Source organism: Ciconia boyciana, chromosome 5 (genome assembly GCF_034638445.1).
Source record: "Ciconia boyciana chromosome 5, ASM3463844v1, whole genome shotgun sequence".
Lineage (NCBI taxonomy): Eukaryota > Metazoa > Chordata > Aves > Ciconiiformes > Ciconiidae > Ciconia > Ciconia boyciana.
Genome location: NC_132938.1, coordinates 25,926,674 through 25,953,506, shown reverse-complemented (window position 1 = coordinate 25,953,506; position 26,833 = coordinate 25,926,674). Strand labels below are relative to the sequence as shown.

Sequence of the window (26,833 nt, the reverse complement as noted above, 5' to 3'; positions counted from 1 at the left end):
AGTCAGCCATTCTTTCAAAAACATAAGCAGAAAGAGCAGACTCTTGATTACCTGAAGTCAGGATTCCGTAGGTGACAAGGCATTAGAGCAGAATCAACAGCTGTATCCAAGTCTGCAGAATGCTAGGCTGCCTCCAGGGAAGAAGACTGGCTTCTTCTGTGCTGTTTGTTTATATTGTTTTATTCAGGCTAAAAGCTTTCTAACCATGCAAGGGGGGAAATTACTCCACTTCTTGTTTTAGTTTTATGTTTCTTATGAACGCAATCCTGCATTCATGGTATGTACTTTCAGGGCTGAAACCAACCATGGATCAGCAGCATGGTAATGATTGCATTTGTTTTGCCGCATTGTTGCAAGATTCAGATGATGTTATATAGTATTTTATTTCACATATATAGATTCACACAATAAGATACATACATACAAAATATATGTTTATATACAGTACAAGGGATTTCTAATGCAAATGGAGCCCTAATTGCACTGCTCTTTTTTATAGCACGGGGAATAGAAGGAAAGGCCTGAAAGGAACTTGAAACTTCTGAAGAACAGAAACACAGATTTACTATGAGTCCCATTTTGTCAAAAAGTATGGAAACCTCCAGTGAAGCTCCACAGATAACAGCATCTTACATGTCACCATTGTATTGACATGTGACTACTATTTCTTAGCCTGAATCTCTGTTACCAGAGTAAACTGGGAGATTGCTTTGTTCAAGTTATCCCTCAGAGGACTCACACACATTCTAACATGTTACACATATGAAAAATGATTTGGGTAACCAACCTGCAAATTCTAAAAAACCTAAATATTGCTTGGGGGGGTGGGGGGGGCGGGAGGAAAGGCAGTGGCTGATCCAAGAGGCTGCCTGCAATGCATGCAGCCCCGTCACCCTCAGAGGGACTTGGCACAGGAATAAAGACACACCCTATGGATCAGCAAGTGGCAGCAGGACTCTTACAGGTAGGAAGAAAAGGACATACCTACCCCCCCTACTCTGTGATACTGTTCTTATCATACTGTTCGGCTGTTCTGGGGTTTATTTCTTCTCACACACAATCAGTTAGCTTGTCTACTCCCACAAAATAATCAAAACAAAATGCAAGCTGTTAGAACAGAACAGTTATATGAGCATTTGATAACTGCATTTCACATCTGACTAGTTGTTTCAGGGAATATTATCTGAAGTTTCTAAATATGCACATTCACCCCAGGCTTTACTTACTTTACTTGTGCTGCTTAAGGTACTGGACGTGGAGCTGTCCAAATCCACAGCACCAGAACTGTCCAGCGGACTTCTGGCTTTACTGCCCTGTAGAGATAAAGCACACCAGCAGTTAAGATTATAATATATGTGGCATACCAAAAAGAGATTTGTGTAGCATAGTCAGAATCTGTAATTTTCAAAGACAGTATCAATTTTAGTTTCCTGAAATGCCTAAGAATAGCCTTTGCCCCTGTGAGAAACAGAGGCTTCATTCAGGACAGTCACTGACATTTTAAAGGATCCTGTGGGATTAAGGAATTCTCATGGGTAATGATGTGCTTTCCATGATATGTACATAATCACATACACTGCATGCATGTACTATAACTACTTTTAAAGTACCTTCTGTATTCCAAACAGGAAATTTTCACACTAGGTACTTCTTACCAAGATACAAAGAAAAGAAAAGGCCATCTATTACAAAGGACTTAAAACCATATAAATTTAATACACAGCAAAACATAATTTCTTGTATTATAATTTCAATGCCTACAAATCAGAAAGCGTAAATATTTTTGTATAATCTCTTGAACAATATTTGTGTATAATTTGTTTGACTACTTTTTTTATGTAACTAAGAGAAATATCAAGAAACCTACTGATGGATTCTTATGTGCTAACACAACTATGGAAGTTGTATCTTCCTAACCTTAAATGGTATCATTTTTTTATGTTCTGAAGTTAAGGCTTATGTTCTCTTTGAACTATTATTCCAGGTAAAATATAAAATGTTATCGTTATTCACAATAGTGACTATTCTCTTCTTGAAGCTCAGACAAAATGTTTTGCCTCAGATATGATAAAAATCAAGAATTTCCATCAAAACAGCCATGACAGTAAAAATGCAACCAATATACAGCTGTGCTTAAGTGAAGACAGCTTATGCCAGTCAGGACTAACTGGCAAAAATTAGAACAGTAACTACTATAGTTAGTGTAACACCACTAACATGATGTTTCACATCCCAAACAGAGCCACAGAAGGATTTTATGGGGCTGAACTCTAGAAATGCTGGCTGGCAAGTAATGAAGGGAAATTAAAAGTCCCCTCTCTAAGACTAGAAGTCTTTCAGCTAAAAGTCCTCTCTCTATGCATAATTATAACAGGGAGAACATGCTTTTGCCATCATTTGTTTCATGGGAACAGGTTAGATACGATGTCTGAAACAAGCTTTGAAAGCCTAGTTTTGTCACTACAAGTTGCATGTCTATGAGCCAATAAACTGTAGTAGACCTTGCTTCAATTTAACTGTTTGCTGATGAGAAATGAGAATGCCCGTTTTTGTTCCTTAATATTTGTGGTTTGACATTCTGTCACAACTCTCTTTTTTTTTTTAACAAGGGAGAAGGTCTGATTTTTTTAATCCTTTGTCAAGCAGAAGTCTTTCCAAGTCTCCTATTATTTTCCTCACTTTTTTCCATGAGGTGCAAAACAAAGACTATTTGAATGAGAAGACACTCCACAGGTTTAAGCAGTGCTTAAGCTTTACATCTGATTTGTTTTCTTAACCGCTACTGTATACTTTCAGCAGATATTTTCAGCCATCTGTTCATGATAAACATTTTCCCAATGTGTTTTCTTGGCGATCTCTACCACATAGGAGCTCAAGTTTTTCCCACTAATAGGTACTGCCAGACACTGTTTACAAAGAATTTTACCTGACATGATATTGCATAAATGCCTCCATATTCTTAGTGCCTTCTGAAGTTCTTTACACTCCTCGCCTTCAAATAATCTCTAGCATTTGAAAGTTCAGATGCCCCATTATTAATCAGTTCTGTGTCACTAATAAACACTATCTCATTAGGAATGCTTAGTTCCCTAATCAATTCCTTCTACATAAAGAGAAGCGAACAATTAGAATTACTTTTTTAATTTTCTAAATCCAAAAGAGAAATAAAACAATGGTTGCTTTTCAAAAGTTCTCATGCTGAACTTCATATTAATTTTTTGAAATGCCTATTTCTTATCTAGCAATTAGTTCACTTCTTCCAGGACTTGGTATTCTCTCTACCAAAGCCCTGTTTTGTCTCCTTCTAACATGTACGCTCAAATATTTTTGCCACTGTGCCTTTAATAACCACTTGGCTACAACCTGGAAGGATAAAAAATATGACTTTTCTATCATTCAGATAAATAAAACAATGAACTTATGTTCAGAGGCAATAAACATGAAGATACTTACACGTGATAAAATACTTTCAAATGATTCCGTCAGAGATCTTTTTGCTTTGTTCTTTAACATATCTAATCTGAATCTCGAAGCACTGCTGGGCACCTCATTTACAGCATTCTCAGCAGGGGGTTGTGAAGCCTGCAAGTGTTTAAAAACATAAATGTGAAATACTCAACAGCATGGAGCAGAATCTCAGTGAACAGTCTGAAGACTTCTGTAACCTGAATCAATACTTTCTCCTGGTGTCCTTGGCTTTTCATGCCTTTTTCTCTACTGATACTTACATTGAAGTTTAACAAACTATCCTAACAGGAAATCTCTTAAAGGAAATGTGTTGAGTGTAGTAGCATGCTTCAGAAGAACTGCCGTTTTGATAAGGATTTATGGCTGTGTTGACAAATTTTCTTTAATGCCAAAGTAAACTGTACAAATTCTAAATGTTCAACAGATTAAAGATTCCTGATGGATTTACTTTTCTTCAGCCAAGAAATTAATCCAAATTGATGAAGCTCATAATTAACAAGAACTCTCAAGTGTCTCCATTACATTAAAATGGGGCTTTCTAAGGGCTAGGAAGATGTATAACAATCTACCTTTTCTATATATTTCACCAGTAGAAACACTTCCACCTTAAAGCTAGCAGCCTATTGAGAATTTTGCTTTTTAAATAAATATTTCAGTCCATTTTTAGTGCTTGTGAGGACTAGTGTAGTGAGTACAAAAATGACACTACAATGCAAATATTACCATCCAAACCTAACACCTGCAGTAGAAACCAGAGCACAGTTTTCAGTGTTATTTTTGGGGGTTCATCTTGAGGCTGCCAGGCACCATAGCCCTCTCTACCTGTCCCTAATTTCAGAGATCTGAATACTTGACCTATGTAACTATTAGTACATTGGCAGCTGAATAGCACATCATCACCATCACCAAATAGTCCTGTCTAGATATAGTTTTAAAGCATCCTATTTCCAGTACGACAAAGTTACAGGCTTCTGTATTTTCTTTTTACCTTCACTCATCTTATCCTCAAAGGGCAAATCAGATGCTACCTGCTATTATGTTCTTACGAAAAAACACTTATTTTGAAGGTCATTTTTGTTAAATAAGATCCATGTACTAGTACCACATTTCCTTTTTTTCCTCCCCTGATTTAAATATTAAAAAAAAAATGTGATGAAAAGCACAAAAGTGAATACCTATGCAGAAAAGAAAAGGGAACAGGGACATCAGAGGATGTCATGGGTTAATGACTGCTGAGACAAATAACACTGCCAAATAACACATTCAAAGGTATCTGCTATTAAACAGCTCTGGAGATAAATTATCAGAGTAAATATAAAATGCTAAGACAAATGATGGACTGAGGGCAAGTCAACTCTGTTCTTAGAGCACTGGCATCTTTGCAAGTATCAGATTAACCAATTTTGGTTCCAGAAACTGAGCAAACAGACTGCAGCAGGCCTTAGGAATTTTCAAATCACACTGAAGACATATTAAGATATTATCTTGCTTCGTATATCCCTATTTCCAAGCCATTCGTGACTGACAACTATCTGATAATCAGCTGGCATTAGACCAAATAAAAATATTTCAGATATGATGATAGAGGACCTCAGGCAATGTTTCTTCCTGACATGCCATAACCACAATGGTTTTTTCTGAAAATCATATTTCTGGTGAGATACCCAAGACAAGAAATCAGAGAATGAAATATGCAAAGTTTTCTTCCTGCTTTCTCAGGGGGGTCAATAATTAGCCAGTAAGCCATAAAAGGAGAAGAGATTAACAAAGTCAACAAATACTAAATGAAGACTTAATGCTATTTCCCCAATTTCTTCAGGGGTCTAATTACTCTCCATATATTCGTTTGCTAGTTTATTTCACAAATGGCCAACAGCAGTCATCACAATTACCAGCCAGCAGTGGTGGGACAGCCAAGATTTTTAAAAGGGTCACGTAACTGGAACTGAAAGTTTCCAGAGAATAGGTGCTGATCCACTTTTAAATACAGACCTCCTCGAGGTGTCTTAGTTAGTCATAAACCATGGCATCCAAAATCATTAATCCCTTTTGAAAAACCTTAACTGTATAAATAGCCAGTTAAACAGCACTGATGCAACCTGATACAGAATGAAAGGTAGCTCAGCTCTTTGGAAATGGACGACAGTCTCTGATGCTGTTTCTGCAGCAATCCTCCTCAGCTACTCCTCGAGGCCACTTCAAATGGTGGTTTGCACACAAGAAATAACTTCCAGCTGTCAAGTAAATGTAATAGTCTTTATCAAGGATCAAATCCAATGTGTTGTCAAGACACTGACACACAGACAGACAGCGGGATGGCAAATGCCACAGATCGGCTGAGAGCAATTACAAATTCAGTATATATTCTCTCACTTCCTCTGAATTTCCATTGTAGTGAGAAGAAAGAAACAACCAAATTAGTGGTCTGCCTTGTTTCCATCTCTGTCTCCTAGGCCTGAAATCAGACTGTACCAGGTACCTCAAAATCCGAGATATGCCTGCTTTGGCACGTGACAATAGCCTATGAATCATAAGCAAAAGCAGTGTTCACCAGTGCCTACAGTTTGAAGTTCCAAAATGCCAGTGATGGAAATTTGCCTTTGGAAAGATATAAAAAGGGAATGGAAGATTTTTTTCCTGGCTCCTCTTTACGTGAACTAAAACTGAATGATTACTTACCTGTTTTGCTTCTCCAACATGAACATGGTCTTTCTGTTTTTCTTCATACATGTTTCTCAAAACAGAGATAACCAACTCATTCTCTGTTTGATCATTTCTTGGTCTTAATTTCTTTAATTGAAAACACCACAAGCACAGTAATTATACATTTGTATAACAGTTAGCAAATATTTACTCTTTTCATTTTGTTACTGTCAATACGTTGTTAGTGTAAGAACAAGTTTAACTTGGTTAATGCTTCCACTCCAGTCCACTAGAGGACACCAGTGTCCCACGCAAAGCAGCAACACAGCCAGAGAAACACTTGATCTCACTTCATACGTGACAGAATTTACATGAAAGATAAAGGACAACTGTAGAAGTATCAAATTGCCACAAGCAAATGAAGACTTTAAAAAATTTTTTCCAATTTGCTTTTGACGTAAAGAAAACCAAAACACTGTAGTTCTGAGTTTGTAGTACACATGAAGTACTGCCTTGCAGTTATAATGCACAGCCCTTCTCCTAGAAATCCTTCTCATTGGACATTTAATTTTTGGGAAATGACATAGGTATTTTAAAAATCGGTGCACAAGGTGAACATATTTGAGTCTGCTGCATTCTATTTAGATCTGAACTACTGTAAGAGAAAATGTTTTTAAAACAATGTATTATATAATTTAATCCCAGAAACCTAGCTTTTGAAAAGCATATGCTGTTTTAAACCTATCGATGTAATGCAGAGGATACAGTATGAATTAGCTAATGCCAAGGTAGCACATCAGATTAATAAAAATATCCTTAGAACAATAGTTATCTAAAAATGCAAATCATGGTTACAACATATGGAGCTGTAAGAATGCGACAACTAAAATTTCAGGTAGTCCAACTCAAAAAACTCAGCTGAAAAAGACAGGCAGGAGAGACGTACTTTACCCTTGGTTTTACCAAGTTAATCGTTTGCAGACTCTCACCAGAAGCAATTAACAGTTTCCTGGGACTACTAGAAGCTTTAGACCGTTAAAATGTGTGCAGATTACTAAAAGGCAACAGTGCCGGCTAGCTGCTGTATACTAAGAAATTACTTAGCTCATGGAAACGCTCCCACAGAGTAACTTCCAAATTTGGTACTGGATGATAAACTGCCACATGGAAACACACAAAGGGACTGAAATGACTCAAAAGAGGAAGGAAACGTTATTTTTTTTTAAAGTCTGAAATTGCCTAATCTTCAATAGTGTGCCAAGCCCACTGACATTTCCTACAATGTTCATCTGCCTTAAATCCAGCTATGCTTTCCTCTGTGCTAAAAGGGATTTCACTCAGAAGATAGAAAGTTAAACTTTTTAGTTAGTTTGACAAGTATTAAGATCTAGGATAAATTTTAGGCAGGAAAATTTCCGATCTGGGAACGTTACAGTAATTTGTTTTGGTCACAGTAACAGTTGAATGTTCTCACAGTACAAGTTACTGCCTTCACCCACAAAAAATGTGTGCAGTTTTACTCAGTGAGAAGTCAACATTTTCATGGAAAACAAGTAGTATTAGGGGAAGAAAAATGAGTAAAATAAGCCATTTTCATCAAAAGACAAGTTTTTAACAGCTACAGAAAAATAATGATATTGAAATTAAAGCACAAGGTGATTTAACAGTCTATTAAATAAAGATAATGAATAATTCACAAAAAAAATAAAATAACTTTGGTGCTTCACACTGATGTTAGCAAAAAACATCAATTGCTTTAAAATCTTGTAGGAAACAGAGCTTACCTTAACCTCTTCAAAAACAGAGGCCTGCTCCTGGTTATTTAGTGTTGTTAGATGCTTTTGTAGTTCTAGTTTAGTCTTAGAAGGGTGTAACCCTACCAAGAGGAACAAAAAAGAACAAATCACAGGGTCAAATTTGTCAGAACTAACCAATCACATAAATATGCCCACAATTTAAGCCAAAACTCATCAGTTATTTGAGCTGACCTGTTGCACTGATTTCATAACACAGCATTAGAAAGAACTCTAGGTTAATTTAAAGCTGCTACTGAACTCATGTCTTTAAAATGAGGGACACAAACTCTGCAATGAGGAGATTTACTGAGCACAGACCAGGATTATACTCTTAGCTGAAGATTCCTTTATCACACAAGATAAAATAAATGCACGATCTACGGCATTTTAGCAGACTTTGTTGGTGCTTTATGCAGTACTGCTTGGATTCTGCCTGTGGTATAAATATAATTTCCATTGATTTTCTTTAATTTGTATGCCTTGGCCTCTTCTGAAAAAGAGTATATTTATTGCATGTTAGTGAAGTTCTTGCTTTGCCTCTTGCTGAAAAGATTTATTGACAGTCTAAAGCAGACTACCCTCTCATTCAGATTATTTTTTTCTGCTCTCATCCTGGATTAAATTCCTTTCCTCTATTTTCTGTAGAAAAAGAGCAAACCATCAACAGTATTTTATACGTCAGTTTCTGATCATGGCATTTCTCCTTCAGAAGCAGGTGATACGATTAACCAGATGGCATGATTAAAGGCATTAAGAATCATTTGCCTTTAAGAAACTTCTCAAAAATCATAGCTAGCTGAAGATCAAAATAGAATGAAAAGTAGTTTTGGAAGTTCTCCAGTTTCATCAAATTAATACTAGATAGGTTTTAGTCCAATAAGCTACTGTCATGTGATCTGACAAGCTGCTGTTGCCCTTTATTCACCCCAGACATCACTTAAATGAACAAAACCTAAGTGAAATTTGCTGAAATGCAAAGAGGGGCTTTTTTGTCTTGAACTTGTTTTCTGGGCAACAACTACAATTCTAACTGCTGCTTTTTCATGAAGGAGCATAGATCAACACCACAAACATGTATATTAAAAAGCTCACTGTTTGGTTCATGTTTAGTGGTAGTATAATGCCAGTATCTAAGTGGATTCAAAGGGACAGCAGGTAATAGCTATTGCAGCATATATTCTTGAGAAGTTCCTTGTCTACAATCCTCTGTGTTTATACGGCTAATAGAGCCAAGCTGGCTGCAATTCAGTAATATTTAGACTCTTAACTAGTTTTCAAAAATTCAACTAAAATACAAGAAAGGAACTTAACTTTTGTTACAAAATTCTTATTACCTTACGGATAACTTTACATTGCAGTCCTCTAAATAAAAAGACTGGCTTTCAACCCTCCATCCCAAGTCCCAAGCTCTTTTTAAGCATTCATTCCTTTCAAGTTTCACATGTAAGATTGTCCCCTAGTAAAATTGTTAGAAAAAATATTCAACCAGAAAGTTCTTTAAACCTCACCTTCTATCTTTTCACAGAGTTTATGCAAGCTTTGCATAGGACATCCTTCACAGAGCTGAGGCTGTGCCTTGGAAGTTTGTTGCACAGCAGCTACGGTGAAAGCCTGTTTCAATGTCATCATGATTTCATCAACCTGAAAAGAATAGAGTGCAAAAGAAAGAATTTCACTCCTCCACTGAGTTTCTGTTTTCCTTAACACAAACACAACAGTCTTTTAGAATGATACTGCCGCTTGTTTGTGAATGTGCTTATGATTAAAAAAAAAAAAAACTGTTCCCGTGCCCTTTCCGCACACAAGCACACAAGTAAGACAAAACTCATCGTGAAGTCATATCTCTTCTGGGCCACCCAATTTTATTACTGTGGTCTAATAAAAGATACTACCCCTATCTAGAAATCTTTTCTTGTCTATGACAAAAAAAGCTTACTGCCATTGTGACGCACTGGCTTGACCAGAGCACAGTAGTGTAGTCCTGATTTTCTTAGCAGGTACACTATGAAAAAAACCTCTTCCGAAAAAGAGGCCTATAGTCTAGCTTAGTTTGTGCAATGAAAGGAAATTTTATTGGATTTTAAAATTTAAAATGTTACAAAAACATTTAAAAATTTTATTGGATTTTATTGGATTTTATGTTTTTGTTTCAAAACAAATTAAAAGTTCCTTTGCAGACTGCTATGTTAGTTACATTTTTTAAATAACTGTATTTCTGAGTGGAGCAAGATTTGAAGACATTCAGGAAAATACAGAGCATGGAGCAATAGAAGACTTTTAGGGCCTAATATTCTATTAGGCTCTTCTTTCACTTACCAGTGCTTCATCTGTACACTGAAACACGTAGCAAACAAAGTGGAAGCCTCCATTTTCTGAAGACTCTCTGCAGATGAACCCAAAATGATCCACATGTCTAATCCCCTAAGCACAAAAACAACACTAATGAAGCAGTCATATTTACTTTCAATGTTTTGTACCTGTATTTTTTCCAGTAACAAAAGCATGAAAGGCCAAACAGCAATACAGATAGGTCACATATCTCTCTTCAACTACACTAAAATCATCTGGCCATCAAAAATCTATTCTGTTATAGAACCTATTACTTCATGAATCTTTTAAATTTCACTTAAGTCAGAGGTTGTTGGCTTTGGTTTGGTTTTTTTTAATGACTGAATTATAATAGATCCATTGGAAAACACTGACAGGGATGAAGAAATACTATTCAAGATGTATTTTACTCAATAGTGGAAATAGCAAGGGAAAAAAGCTCTCTCTGTTTTTCTTTTCTTTTGCTTAAGCGGTCAACCGTTGCTTTACATTTGTAAGAGCAAATCAAAGCAATAGTGAAAATGGATAAACAATTTTTTTGTCTTCTAAAGAAAAGCTTGGCTAGTTAAAAATGAAAATGGTTAAATATATTACTTAAAGATCACTCATGGAAGCATTTATTTCTCCTAAAAGGCATGCAAATTCAGGCACAATCTACTTGCAACAGTGGATAAACAGTACATCCTGGTAAAATGCTAAGAAGGTTTTTTAACTGCTGGGAATTTTTTTCTTTTATGAAAAGACTTTCAGATGAGTAGACTTAGGTGGTCCCAGTGCACATCTCCTCACTGCACCATTCTGGGTAAAAAAAAAAAAAACTTTTGATGATGCACAGTGGTAGAGGCTGTTCAAAGGAATTCAGTTACACTCAGCACCATTTACTACCTTCTAGCTGTCATGGCACAACAATATTAAAGTTGGGTAAAGAGAGTCAATAAACTGTTGTATCAAAAATCATAATGATGAATCACAGTAAATCAGAAATTTAAACAATCTGAAGATGCCAAGCAGGAGTTTTTTGTTGGTTTTTTGGTTTTGCTTTTCCTTGTTAACACAGCAAGAATCACTGAATATTCTCTTTGCCTTTTTATCATGAAGAAAAGATTAAAAAAAAAAATGTTTAAAAAGCATAAAAAGTTAATACTTTCATAAAAGAGAATGGCCGGGTGTCCCAAAAAAGAACGTTATAGCATCAGATATCCTTAAGCAATCCGAACAATGTTGTCTTATCATTCGAAATACTAACAATGAATCTTCAGAGCATGCCAGCTGAATGAAGGAAAATAATTTAATGTATATGGAGATACACGGTTTGTTGGAGTGTGACAGGAGTGTGACAATGACACACAGATAACAAAGGCTTTATTACACAAACATCAGGCACTAATATGCCATGAGAACAAAAAGATCAGAAGGACATTCAAATGATGTAAATCCTGCAGCTTCTCCAACTTGAGCTCCATTGGATGTCCAGGCTAAGCATTTTAGGAGGCAGCTATTGTGATAAAGTAAAAACAGGCTGATGCAACCCACAGACTCTCTCCCTCCATCATCCACATCAGAGATATGTACAGAAAGCACTGAGCCCCCTCACTAACCTCCCAACCCATGTTTCTTCTGAAAACCCAACTGCTACAGTGGAGGGATCCCAGCTGGGATCATGGCCCTGCCCACAAAACTGCGAGGTACCAGGAGCGGGCAAACGCTCTTAGCTGTTTCAGATTAGCTAATTCAGATACTGCCCCAGGACCACATACTTCTTTCTGCCATTATAATATCTCACTGATGGATTGGGCATTCTGGAAGTTAAGTACTGATTCTGATCTCCCTTATAACTTAACTCCAGTGCCTTCAAGAAAAGATTATTAAAGTTCTTGTATGATCAAGATGAGTCCATAAGATCATTCTGTCAAGTCTTCTGAAACATGCATACCTGGGGGAAAAGCCTGCTGTGCTCCAATACCAATATTTGCTCAACTGACATAATATCTGCCCAGTAGCACATTCTTCAGACAGGAGGGGACAACTCAATCAGAATCTTACTCCTACTGCTCTAAGGAGCACAACCATCTGCTGACCTTCAGGGCAAGTCACAAAGTCTACCTAACTAGTTCCTGCCTAAGGAGATGGCCTAAGGGAACATGGGGATAAAGATTTTTCTGTGATCTTCAAAGCTCTTGATCTGACAGCATGCAAACTACTTACGATTACTCTGAAATTTTCAGAACAGGTACCTGTATGTTTAGTGATGAAAGCTATCCTCATCAAATTAAAAACCAAAGTAATTTATGGAAAAAACAAACAAACAAACCCAATCCAAAAAACCTAGAGGCAAGTAACAGCAAATCATATTCCTTATATTTAAAAATGGGTAAATAAACCTACTGAAAAAAACCCAAGTTTTGCCCCAATATCATTAAGACCAGAGCCTGCGATGCACTGAGTAGACCTGCACTATGCAAGTTACTCAAGCACAAAATAGTTCCTAGTGCAAAAAAGAGTGGCAAAATGCATATTCTGGTATACTAGGTCTTACTCTCACCCAAGCCCCACACTACAAACAAGCATTGCATTGGTTTAATTCAAAGTGAATTTTTAGTTAAACTAGCGGGAACATCCGTTCCTCAATAAATGTAAATTTATTTATATAATTACAGTGCAGGTTAATTTCTCAGTGTTTTAAACTAAAATTATCTATAACATGTTTTAAAGGAATTAGGTGTTCTCTAAGGACTCTATGCTAGTTTAATTAAATTCAATTTCCCCATTCACTTAAACTGAACCAAATCTGGTACACAGACAAAGTAAATACAAATAAAGCCCTGCAGGACAGAAAATGGCTAGTGAAAGGCAAATCCCTACATCATGACACTGGTTAGTTAACAAAAGCAACTGGTCTATGAATTGTCTTTATAAACAGTCATTTCAGTCTGCAGGTTGATATCTGAGCAAGTCTCAAAGAGTCCTCCACTCCTGTACACAGAACCCACCAGCAGTTAGTGCAGCTGCCCATATAGGAGGGCTGTAATTGCCCAATCTGTCCCACGTCCTTGACGTGACAATGACTATTCTGCCCTCACACTGCTGAGCTGCTGCAGTAGCTGAATGTGAATCACACACCCGTGTAACCTACGCAATACCGTTACCGCATCTTCACATGTGTAAGCTGCACCTCTTTCAAAACATCACCACTCGAAATAAGTCATTAGATAAATTGCACCCTCACATAATTCATGTAAAATCAAAGTCAGAGCCATGAAAATGAGTGAAGGACAGGGAAGCAAACTCTGTGGGATAAAGAACAGGGATTAATAGTGAATGAGGAGGCTTTGAAATATGCTTGCCCTTAGTGCATCACACACACTACCTCTGCATAGCAGAGGGTTCTTTTCTTTTACACACACGCAATTTATACTCTTGAAAAAAAAATATTTTTTAAGTATTTTTCAGAGAACTCTTACAAGTCGTTTATCTCCTTTCATTATCACTTCTTGAAAAATATGGCTCAGAGAATCCCGGATTTGCACAACTGTGAATCACACCCGCTGAAATCTCAAACCAGAGCTGACCAGAGTGTTCCTTCCAGCTCATATTATTCATCCACCGCACACAGAAGTGAGTCTTTACCCCAGAAATTACAATGCAAAGCATGAGAAAAGAATGACGGTTTTAGAAAATTACTGATTAACTAGCAACATGTCAATAGCAATTACTGAAACCGCTGGGGTGAGAATCCATTTGAAATGCTAGGAGAGAGGAGTACATGAGCATTCACGAGTAGAGAGTATGTAAACAAAAAAAGAAGAGAAAGAATACACTGCAATCTTACCTGAGAACAAAAGGATATTTCTTTAAAGCTTTTTTCAATTGCTACTTTTTTTGTGTCAGGACTGATAAGGTAAACTTCAGACTGGCCAATCTAAAAAGAGCAAAATAAATAGCAAGATGATAACAAGTAACATTACACCTCCTTTTGTCTCACTATAAAAAAATGTTTCCTGGACATAAATCTCAAATTTTTTTCTACCTGTATATTTAGACCAATTAGTGTATTATTACCAGGGAAAGAGAGAATACTGAAACAACATTGATTTGGCATTCAGAGCTCTGCACACTACTGAATTGAGATTTAGTTTCACATTTGAGACAAGAGACTGAGAATAGTGTTTAATTAGATGAGAGTAATATTATACCACAAGTAACTTACTTTGCACTGAGAAAAATATACTCACACTGCCTTTTCTTATTTTCTGCAGGTTTGGCACATACCACATTCCCAAAAGCTACTTAATGAAATTGTCCTAGAATTTAAATCCAAGTTTATGCCTCTAACCTGTATTCCACCTGATTATTTTTTAGGGTTTTATTTAAGACACACATAGCATTTAATATAAAGGCTTTAACTCAAGCTATAAAAATGAGCTTACTGGAGTATATTTTCTAACTTAATGTAATGTGTAGGTCATTTGTACAGCAGCATTCCAAAAGGTGATGCTAACTTTTGATGGGCAAAGGGCATTTTTAAGGTGAAACTATTGTTTTCAATTTTTCAGCTTCTGGCATTGTCTTTGTAATGTTTTAACAGACAAAACTGAAATTCCTCATAGTTTCTAGCACATCAGAAAGTCTGCTAAGGACAAGTCTCGTATCAGACTTTAGGGAAGATGTGTGGAATCTGGATCCATTCATGAGCATAACTTAGACAAACCTGCTGAAGCTTCAACCACTACCAAATCCCAAAAGATGCACATAAAAACATCAGCAGAACCAATACACCTGTAATTTCTTAAGGAAGGGGGAAGGGGGGAATCCTGTGTGTAAATGGATCAAGTGAGATGTGCCACCTCTGTGTGTCTAAAAATGGTCCTGTGCATTCACCTTCCACCTCTTCCTTCACTTCAGCCAGTCACAACGATTTTCCCCAACTCCCTGCTGGTTTCCTTGTATTGTCCCCAGGGCTGACCTCGCACATGTTCATAGGGTTATTCCTTCCAACACCTACTCAGCAGCCTCCCCATGCTTCCTGTTGCCTTCCCCTCCCTGCAGCAAGAGGCTCCTTAGCTCAGCCCCACATACGCCTTTCACGCTTGGTCCCTGGGCAGCAGAGATCATCCGAAGGCAACTGAACAAGGAGGGGGAAAAAACCCCAATACATCATCCCCCAAAATACAGCCAGGAGAAAAGCCTAAAAATAAAAAAAAAAAAACGTAAAATCCTAAGAAATTGGCTAGGAAAGCAGTTCTTCAGGAAGAGATACCAAAATCAGGACTGTCTGAACCAGATCAGGAGAGTCAGCAGATAACTCATCCAAACATTTTTCAGACCTCATATACCAACCTCTGCTGCAGTCCTGGGGAAAATCCAGGTAAGAATTTCAACTGAGAAAATACAAACAATTTTTTTCCTCTGGATATAAGTTACTTTTAAGTGTTTCATACGTAGCCACACACAAACTGATGAGCAAAAGTGAAAACCTGTGCACGCTGTATGCATAGCATTACTTAGAAGCTGCTGAACATGGGGGATGGCTAACCTATGAACTCAGCTCTGCCACAAGCCGCCAGCTTGTGGATACTGGAGGCACAAACCACAGTTACTTCACTTCCTTATATTCAGCTGAATTTAGACTGGCTGAATGGCAAAAGAATACAACTGCGCATACTAAACAGTATTTTCCCAGGCAAAAAGCAAGATAGAAAGCCAAATCCGCAGAACCCCACAATTTGGAAATGAGCCTGTCAGCAGGTGACTGACATTATATTCAGGCTGAAGCTGCATGTGTCTTTGAGAACTGTTGCATGTATTTAATATAAATTCAAAATGTACTCACTGGAGTAAGAGGATCTGGTCCTAAGTAGTCCATCTATAATCTTCCTATCTCTAAAATATGTGCCATGGATTAATAATGGAGTCAGGATTTGTTTAAAAATTAGGCATTATTATAAAGGGCGCTTATATTTTCTGTGTGAAATACCTGCTCAGGGGAAGAAGGTAAACGTGGAATTGTTTTTACTGGAGCACAAAATTTCTCTCCACCTTCTTCCACTTCTCTCTCTGATGCCAGCCTGCCACGACTAAACAGAAGTTTTAAATCAGGTATAGCTAACTACATGTCTTTCTGTGTGTTACTTTTTACAGACATAACACTTTGGCAATCCTTCTTAAAGCAGCACTTCTCTTTCCCCCCTTCAAAAAACCTGCTGCAACTGCACCCACTCCACTCTGTTACTGTCCTTAAAAACTCCCAGCCCCAACAGCAGCTGACAGATCCAAGATGACCTTATGATAGCCAGCCATCACAATATCAGCTCTAGGTTTGCATTATGTTCGTAAGATACAAGATATATAAAATATAACATATTACTTATCTATCATGAGGATTATAAAAGGAGCAAATAACACATTCCTTACTTGTTTCTCAGTTCTTGAAAAATACTTTTGCTGCTCACCTATCAAGGCAAGGGCATTGCTAGCCACACAAAAGTAGGACAGCAGTGGAGGCAGGTGTGGAGTAGCCTAGGAAGTTACTACACTACTCCATTATTACACAGACGTGTTGGCAGCAGGAACACCTTCACGAATTAAGCTGTTTATCATGGGACATAAAGTCTACTAGCCCACAGTCATGCTTTAGTCCTGCTCTAGTTACAGGTGACTCATTCACCTGGAAATTTATTTCTTCTGTTACTAGTTAGTGTAACTGTACATATCATTTTGCAGTTGTAAAACTACCTACTAACTTGCTGTAGCTTTCTAAAAGCTGTCTTTAGAAGCCCAATGTTTCAGGTAGTGCTGTTTTAAACTATTTAATGTAAACCAATTTTGACTATGTAAAACAATTTACACTGACTGGTAATGCTTTCTAGAGAAATATAAGAGTTAAATTAAGTTCTGGTAATTGCAATTAAGTTATTAAAGAAGTAACTGCCATCTGCCAGAACATCTGCTTTGGTGTTTGCCATTCCAAATTCTGAGATGTGAAAATGCCACCAATAGCTGCAAATCTTGCTTTACCGTAAACAACATCGTCCGGTTTTCTGCAATGTCTGTTGGCTGCACAACACTGTGTCCATAGATAAGTTGACTTTTAAGGTTCAGTGATATTGCATCTTCTTCAAAAGACCTGACAAAGCTGTTACTCCTATGGCTTCCCTCTTGCAAATCCTTCTTAAAAGCAAAGGAACGAAGCCCAGGCTGAGAAAAGGATTTCCTAATTGGCCTTTTCTCCTCCTCTTCACTGACCAAGGGCTGGAAGACAGACCGAAATTTGCTGCTGAAAGAGAAACCTCCAAAGTTATTGGCAGTTTCATGTTGTTGGGATGATGAGTTGAAATCTGATTTTTTTGTACAGCTTGCACGATTAAATTTCTCTATGCATTCATCTATGAGTGCTGGAGGTGCATTTTTATGTGCTACTGTCACCCGTCCACAGAACAGCACCTCGAACTTTTTGGCAAAAGGGTCTTCAACATCTGAGAGATTATTCTGAAACTCTTCTTGACGTGCAATTTTTCCAGCTTGTCGAATGGAGCTTATAATCTCAGGCACCTGCAGAAGGGGAAAAAAAAAATACACAACATTAGCATCTAGTGCTTTATGACAAACAAGTTGCAACACTAAGAAGTGCTCCCTGCATTTTTCTGGAGTGACTAATTTGGTTTTGTTTTCTGAAAGACCAGTTGAATTGATCTTCTATTTGTCCAATAGACACATTATAAAAGTTAAACACTGACTAGATGAATTGCTCATTTGTCTCCCTGCTAGGAGTTCACCATCATCAACACTTGTCAGAAGAGCTTAATCTCTTGTAATGCTGTGTGTTTTCAGTAAAACTTTTGCACTCGAAGGAACCAGTATAACGTGACAAATTCAAACTCAAAATGAAAGATAAAAATATTTCAGAAGGCATAAGAGAAGCCACAGACTAATTAATTGGGAAAGTTATTTAATCTCTGTTATTTTTTACTCCCTTCTCTTACTCAAGCATTCATGTCATCTACGTTAATGAGTCTCTTGCAAATTTGCTTTCAACTTCATAATAGCATATTACGCTGTTATGGCAGTTTAGTTTTTTGGGTTTTTTGGGGGTTTTTGGGGGGGTTTTTTTTGTTTTTTTTTTAACTGTAAGTAGCTGTGTTTTTAAAAGAAACACATTCATTATTTTAGATGTTCATTTTTATTCTAGCACCCTAGATGACACTCTCAAATAATATTACTTCCACATACAGTATCACTTGCAGGGCATTTTTATGAGAGAGCAGTCTGGTACATCCCACAGATGTCATAATTATAAACAAACCCCAAACGGCCATCTGATACATTGTAAGTAACAGTAAATGGTCATAGTTTCTGATATGGTTATAAGGTAGGAACATGCATATGCTATCTGCTAAGCTGCTGCAAGGACGATGCTTGGTTACATCCCACTGCTTTGACTGGCCTAGGAGATTAAGGTTCTTCTGCAGCATGTGCTGCTGCCATATGACAAGTGCAGGGCCACCATCTATCATTACAACAGATAATTCTGCCATCTTTTTAATTCTCCCAAATTACTTTGAGAAAAATCCATGCTAATGTGCCAGTTTCCTGACAAAACAAATGTCCTCTGTCAAGCATTGATTGAAGCTTACTCACTTACAAGTATTTGGTTGCAGATAGTACAGAAGGAAGTCTGGGAGCAGCAGACGAAAACAGCAGCCCAGAAAAGCCATCTCCCCTATGAGAAAACCATCTCCCCTAAACCTAAACAATACTTTGGAGACATGACCTCTGCCTTTTTCAGACATTTCTATGGTTATCTAACGTCTTAAGCATAATGCAATAATGTAGATAAACCACCACAGGAAACAGCAAAGGACTTAGAGGGGGGAAAAAAAAAGGTTGAACAGTGAATGGTTATATTCTGGGTGCTCATAAAGACCTCAGTAGGATTCTTTTTATAAACAAGAAAACACAGATATATAGATAGATATACACACACACATATAGCTAGTGGATTTAAGACAATAAATAACAGATTACGAAATAAATAAATAAAACAACTCAGGAAGCATTACTTCACCCCTGAGGGCAAGGCATGAGTCATCAGCTAATCCCCCAGCAAAGACAATGGGGGAGAGGTAAGAAAAGCAGGGTCATGACTTCAGAAGTCTGTTCAGAAGTCTGTTCTCAGCTATGTCACCAACCAGTCAGAAAGCCTTGGGCTAGGGCAGTGTTGTGCCTAACGTTTTAATCATATACAAGAAGAACGTAAGGGTATAACGAATCTTTATTACCTCAAATGATATGCGTTTGCTCCACAGTGAGCTCAAGGTTCACCTCAGTTTTATTTACCTAATACTCCTTCAAAGAACCAATTTTTAGTCACGTAACATATCAGGATGACAGTGAAACATAAAACTTTGTTCTACCCATATTTCAAGCTGCAACTGCTTTAGCATTTTCTAATAAACACATTTTATTCTTGTGGGAGTATCTGGACTCAGAAGCCATAGGTAATTTTACTTCTGAGTTGCCCAGAATACATGCAGAGACCTGCAATCCCATCTCCACTTTTGCTGAGGCTGCAGAGGTGTCAGCAAAGGAATGAAGTATTTCCTGGAAAACGCACATGCCATCAAAGCCAGGAACGACCACCCTCACCCAGGCCAACTGTGCCACCATCTCAGTCAGGGTTAAGCTCCCCCAGCACCACCCGTGCTGACGACTATAAGGAGAGTTTCCAGCAGTGCAGGTGCTGCAAGGGCTATAGCTGAGCTGAAGTCCAGACAAGACATTAGGGATCCATCACTGATGCGCAGTTACTGAATTTGATTTCTTCAATGTTTTTTGTTATCAAACACCTTGGACATTGACAAGATTGCTATTCAGCAGTGGCTGGACTTTACATACAGACCGTAGTTAGAGAAAGACACTACATCACACAGAATGACTTTGCAGTAGTTAATAAACTTCATGTTCTGGGAGGCCTAGCGGGCCTGTTGATGGAAACCAAGGGGAGTATTTATTTATTTATCTTCACACATGCTAAGGCTTGCATTATGTCATTTATAAGTAACAGCTGGCTTCCGTGCTAAACTTAATGAAAAACACTGACTCCTCTGTTCCTGCTTATTAAGCTAAAAAAATTCACAGTCTGTTAATATCATTTTATCACTTCTGATTAGGCAATTGATGCAGTATTGCTCTAGCAGAAGCAGCAAATCACCACCTCACTTTCCTGTGACCCTTACGTATGTTAAACATTAATCTCTTTTCATGAGTAAAGACAAGATGCCATGACAAATGAGAAAAAAAAAACAAAAAACCATATTTCCCTGGAACTGTTCTTGGTCTGATCGAGATCTGTGCTCTTTTCATCTACCTGTACCGTTCCAGGCCTTTTATGCTAGTATCTAGAAACTAAGAATCCACACACTCCTGTGTGTCCTTTGACCCTGGCTCCCTCAGCAAACAGACCTGGATGCTGAGTACATGAAGATCAAGTAACCATTAGTTTAAAAAAAGAAAGAAAGAGAGAGAGAGAGAGAAAGAAAAAAAAAATCTGTAAAATGCAAATAAATATATAAATATATTTATATTTTTTTCAAACTACTAAAATAAACAATGTAGGCTCTATCCTGGCAAATGTTTATTAACCACAGCTGGAATTTTTCCAGATTAAGAAGCATGCCACTGGGTGAATAGTAACCACATCTCTTGCAAACCTCCAGCAATTAATTAAGATGCAAACTGAATCAGATTTTATGGCTCTTCAATTTGTATCAAAAAGCAGCAAGGATCAAGTTGCTCCTGAATTAAGGTAATGTTGCTTGGAGTTTTTTAAATGTTGTGGGGTTATTTCTGTACATAAGAAAAGGTCTTTTTTATTGTAAGGGTGGCCACGTGCTGGCACAGGTTGCCCGGAGAGGTTGCAGAGTCTCCATCCTTGTAGATATGCAGACTCTGACTGGACACAGCCCTGAGCAACCTGCTGTAGGTGACCCTGCTTTGAGCAGGGGGCTGAACCAGATGACCTCCAGAGGTGCCATCCTATCTCAGCTTCGTGACTTAGATACCAACATCTCCTATACTGACCTACAGGTAATTGTGTCTACTAATCTGAACTTGCTAAGACAGTGGGGGAGGACTGTTGCACACATGTATGATTTCTTCCTGCTGGACAAATTCTCTTTTCTAGCATATTTCTATTCTTAAGTGTTTTCTGACTTGTTTCTCAGTATAAATATGTAATTAGTGGATAAAGATAATTTCTGTAATCAGAAAAACAACTGCTGATGACCTAAAATTATTTCCCTAAAACCACAAAACTAAGTATAGAACAACAGCGTAAGCAACGATGAAACTTTACCAAACACAGAACTTTACCTTCTCATCACTCACTCTGGGCCAAACAGGACTGGTGAACAGAAAACACAACTGGAATGTATTAGGAAAAGTTTTTGCATTTAGAGTGTCTGAATTAGATACAGAAAAAGAAGATGTATCTATAACCATTAAAACTAACACTGGACTGTTGTGGGTTGTTGTTTTTTTTTTAAAGTACACCATGTTATTTCTGCTATGATCAGAATGTTTATTTTTCAGAGACAAAGCAGGGAATTGAAATGCTGAGTATTCTTGTGACTTGACTCTTGGATAATCAAGCGAAACACAAACCAACACCTAGAACTTCCCAATGCATGTTAGTTAGTTACTAAACAAACAGCTACAGCTTCTACACCATGCACTAAATCATGAGAGAAGGCAATAATTTTTAAGCATGCACAGGTTTGCTGCATCTGAAGAACAAGGAACAGCTCTTTCCCATCACAGGAGAAACTGCAGTTGCATTTTTTTTCCCATGCAACCAGAAGTCACCCTTTAAGTTTACATACAAGCATGCAGTAAGATGTCAATGTCTTTAGCCTGTCAGTGGATTTGAGAAAAAGTGAGAAACAATTTTAATGAAAAAAGCCCAGTAACAGCTGAATGCCTTTTGGTAAACAAGACTGGACTAAAAAAAGATTCCCCGTTTCTTTAATACACAATAGGTAGGAAAGCAAAGCATGCCACAGAAAAAGAATGGTTAACACAACAACTGGCCAGTACTAGGAAAAAAAAAAAGTTGGATGATTTATGATTTTAGATGCTATACAGTGTTTATACCTACAGTATAAACCTACCAGTTTATACCTACCAGTCCCTTCATAAGGCTTCAGGTCAGTGAAGGGCTCAAGCATAAGCTTAACTATTTCAACGGAGTAGATGGTTTTGTTTAATATAAGACAGACCTGTGTTGTCAGCAACTGGTCCTATAAAATAGACTCCATAAATTCTTGGAGACTGGAAACCATTAGGGTAAAATCTTGAGTTGAACCTCAGAAGGTCTCACACCACCCCGGCTAGAATAGAGCCTTAAAAATCTTTCACAAAGCTCTTCAAACAAGTAGATGTTTCAATTAAGTGAGTTTTGCCTGCCTACTCAAGTATGAGAGCACATCTGAATTATTTTTAAGTGTTTTTACTTGCCTTTTTTTCTGACCATAGCAGGCTCAATAAAATATGTCAAGAAGTCTAACATACTGTTTGCTGTTAATACCTTTCCTTCTCTATTTTACTAGAGAGTGCTACTACAGGAAAAATAGGGTCCACAGCTATGTATCTCGGGAGAAGCCATCTAGTTATATCATGACAGATAGCAATATTTTTGTCACCCATAAGGTATTCATAATCACGGAATACTTTGTAAAAGTAGTAGAACAGAAGAAAGGAAAATCATTTTTGAGACATACACAACATATGTAAAAAGATGATACAGCAAAGTATTTATTTGCATTTTTAAAAGATAAAATCTTTTAAAAGATTTTAAAAAATCTGCATAAAATCTTTGATTTTGGTAGTCTGATATGTACTAAAAAGCAGTTGGTCTGTTTTTAGCACACTTCTAGCAAAATAGCTGTGCAGTAATAAAACAGAGATCAATGCTTCCCATCGTTATCACTCCTTAAACCCACACTAGTGGTCAACTAACTTTTTTGAACAGTTTTCTCCACTCAATGGAGTTAAAGTTTGGTATTTTTATATCTAAAACATTTTAATTTATAAATTTCAGTGGGGTTTTTTTGTTTTTAATCTAGATACTGCACAATTTCTTCTTTCAGAATCACAGAATAATTTAGAAGCAACCTCTGACAGTGCAGACCCCCACATAAAGCAAGGCAATCTTTCAAGTTAGATCCAACTTCAAACTTAGATGAGATGCTGGGGGTCACATCCAGCTGAGTTCCAAGTAACCCCAATGATGGGGATCCCACAACCTTCTCGTCCCAACAGGAAACCTACAGCTGTCAGAAAAGGAAGGGCAAGACACAATGAGCTGAGATTTATTTTGTGAGAAGTCTTGCCCACTAGTTTAACCAAAGAATGAACTAAAAACTTCTAGCACAAAACCACAGTCTTTAGTCTCTCACTGAAGTAAAAAAAGAAGTTTTAAAAGTGACAGAATTTCTTTATTCCTCAGCATTAGTAGAAATTCAAGGTAGAAAACACTAACAAACTTTTCAACTTAATTTCCATTTCAGTGAAAGACCTTTTATATTCAGGTCTCATCTCAAGTGTCTTTACAGGGTTTTTTCTTCTATTATCTTGCTTGGAGACTGCTCTACAGCCTCCTACACCTCGCTGACTTTTTACAGTTGTTAACTTCAATTCTCATTTTCCAAATTTTCACCCCTTGACTCCTAATCAACAGTTCTATGGAGTACTTTAATTATTAGCTTTCTTCCTTTGTTATTGACTTTTATTCCTCCCATAAAGCCACTTTCAAACCAAGATTTAATTCAGAAAGAGAAGTAGAAAGTTTATAGTTCCTCCAGTCCCTGGATAATGACCATTTGCTAGCTCCCATCAGTTTGCTCTGGTTTTCTGTGCATAACAAATGCACCATGGGTAGAGCCAAAGTGTGATTCTTACCACAAGCTCTCTAAGTACTTAAGATCGGTGGGTGCACAGAGAGACAGTTCATCTTTGCTCCGTGACTTCCTGCCTCAACACATATGATCCAAAACTTTGCTGCTGTATCCTCACTGCTCATAAAACAACAATGAATTGCACCACTCTCAGCACCTTCACCATCTGCACGTGTTGGTCTAGCTCATTTCTCTCTACAGTACCTAAAAAACACTAGGTGTCTCATTTAACCAGATAACTTGTGGATATCTTTTGAGAAAGGAGAGCAAGTCAGAGCAAAATCAGAGGGCTGGGAGGGGTAGCCAGGCTAGCAGTCAGCAGGGCTAACCACACTGCAGGTGTGCTGCTTGGGAAGGGCTGTGAAATCAGACCTGGCAAAGGCAAGACAGAGATGTTGTTTCAACCTTGATAAGAGAAAGCTCAATGGCTGAATAAAAGGACCTATTGAAAAGAAAGGTGATCGTACATGTGTCTACTTGTGGGCGTCATTTGCTTAGGTTTGAATGGACATTATACTCAGAATGGGGTAAGTGACGGTGATGGGGCTAAGACTCAAATTTTCCAGGGATGTATGTAAGAAGCTGATGAACAAGAGTGCACTAAAATTCAAAGGATATTCTGTGTGGGGCAGAAGAGAGTCACCTGTTTAAATCGAGTTCTTTTTGACTTGGAGCACGGTGCATAGCGACACTAGTGTCCTCTGACATTACTTTGACACAGTAAGCACCAATGGCAGAGCTCCACGTAGCCAACATATACTCCTACAGTTTAAACGTTATCATAAAAAGCCATAAAGGTGACTAGGCTTCCTACGTACGTTGAGTGCTGCCTCCAGAAGATTGGTAAGGAATGCAGACTGATGCTGCGAGTACTGTATGCCACTTTCACAGTATCACATTCCTTTTAATATTACAGACAAATCTCAGCTCGAGAGCCTTCCTCATGACTCCTCAGCTAGATGGAAAAGGTTACACTTTTTGCAAAGTCATGTGAGTTGGAGAGCACTCCATGCAATTTAAAGAGGCACAAAAATGTTTTCTTTCCTTTCTGAAAAAACAATATTTGCAGAAGCTGTTTACAGATTATTGTAAACAAGCTCAGAAATAGAACATAATTGTACTCGGTGTTCTAGTGAAGTTGGACTGCTCTATTTTGTGGTGGTGCTTCCTCCCCAAGAGAGATGCATCATATTGCTGATACACTTTAAGGTTTTCTTTCATATGCTCTCAAGACATACCTTACTTGAAGCCCAAAATACAACAAAACCTGGCTACTCTCCATAAATAAACTGCCATGTCCCAGATTGGTGCTTGCTTTTGGACCTCTCCCCATGAAAATGCATGATACAAAACCAAACTGCAGTTGATGGAAGGCCTCCATGGGCTTTTAGTGCAGCTCTCAATGCAACGGCACCTGAGTGGCTCTGAAGGGGGTACTCCTACAAAATCTACTTTTGGGACGCCTGTTAGTGTATTCTGCTTTATACCTGGAGAGCTTATCATATGTTGTTCATTAATTCATTTTTCCCTAGCCCCCTTCTTTCCTAGCAATACAAACCATTTCTTTTCATCTTGTACTGCTTCATCAGCTTCTCCATTCAGTACCATAAACTTTTAAGCAACAAACGTGAAATAAAGCAAGTCAACAGATATTTCAAAAGCACATTAGCATCTTCATAGTGTTATCTTCTCCATATTTTGTTTCAACGTTTTCTTTTCACTCAATTTCACAAATGAAAACAGCACTTGAAGATGTAACAGTGGTTGCTGGTAATACCTGCAGGATTCCTGGCTCACATTTTACAAGGTGACTATCGAACAAGGAGGCAGTAACTGTTGTAAAGTAATAGCTAGAAACATCTGTGCTCATTATCAACAGAGATTAAATCCTTTGCGGGGGGCGGGGAGGTGGTGCAGATTGCAAGCAGCTCCCTTCACAGGGCTGAGACAGGCCTGGGGCCGAGTTGGAGGCTACGGGTGGGAAACAGGAGGAATCCTATTCTTAGATAGTTAGAAATGGAAAGCAATGGTATTTAAAAGCTTTCAGGACAACGTTTTTTTTCTTGGGGTTTGGCGGGGGGCAGGGGGGAGGGAGTTGTTCTTTGGTTTTTTTAAACTGAAAGGCAATAACAGGATTTAAAACAGGAAATGAGTTACTAAGAACATTTTGCGGAAAAAAAGATATTTATCAGATTAAATTCCAGTTGTACAATAGGTGACAGGCTCTCTCCCAGTCTCCTTTGCTCTCAGGCTTCTGTCACAGTTATCAAAACTGGTACAACTGGCAAAATAGCGGCTAGCTATAAACAGACAGAAGTAAATATAACTTCTTTTAAAATGATACAAAGGCTCAAATTGTTCTGTCCTTTTTAGCAATATCCAACTCCAAACAAGAAGGGAGGAAAGCTCCAGTTGTGATGTGTGTCCTCATTACAACTGAATTTATTTCTGATACAACCTTCTTAGACAGCTGATCCAAACAAGTGTCAAAATCCCCCTCGCCCCTAAATTTATTTTGAAGTTTTCACAGGGGGGAAATCATCCTATGAATGCTTTTGATTGACATGATGTATAAGTTAGCTCTACCTGCAATAGAGTAAAACACCATCTCTCTTAGTCTGACAACACAGTAAGACTTCCTGAAGGAAG

The 26,833-nt window shown here is 37.8% G+C and overlaps 1 protein-coding gene across 9 annotated transcripts in view; it reads right to left on the bottom strand.

The window, feature by feature from the left end:
* The window catches only part of TBC1D1 (TBC1 domain family member 1), a 115,729-nt gene that overhangs the window by 43,932 nt on the left and 44,964 nt on the right, over positions 1 to 26,833 (bottom strand). For 8 of the 9 annotated variants that reach the window (XM_072863457.1, XM_072863460.1, XM_072863461.1 and 5 more), the window contains 8 exons: positions 17,250 to 17,783; positions 14,065 to 14,154; positions 10,224 to 10,328; positions 9,416 to 9,548; positions 7,896 to 7,987; positions 6,148 to 6,258; positions 3,454 to 3,582; positions 1,227 to 1,313 (listed from right to left, as the gene is read on the bottom strand). In XM_072863457.1, the coding sequence (XP_072719558.1) occupies positions 1,227 to 1,313; positions 3,454 to 3,582; positions 6,148 to 6,258; positions 7,896 to 7,987; positions 9,416 to 9,548; positions 10,224 to 10,328; positions 14,065 to 14,154; positions 17,250 to 17,783 (1,281 nt within the window). The remainder of the gene's footprint in view (positions 1 to 1,226; positions 1,314 to 3,453; positions 3,583 to 6,147; positions 6,259 to 7,895; positions 7,988 to 9,415; positions 9,549 to 10,223; positions 10,329 to 14,064; positions 14,155 to 17,249; positions 17,784 to 26,833) is intronic. The other variant, XM_072863466.1, reaches the window with a different exon arrangement.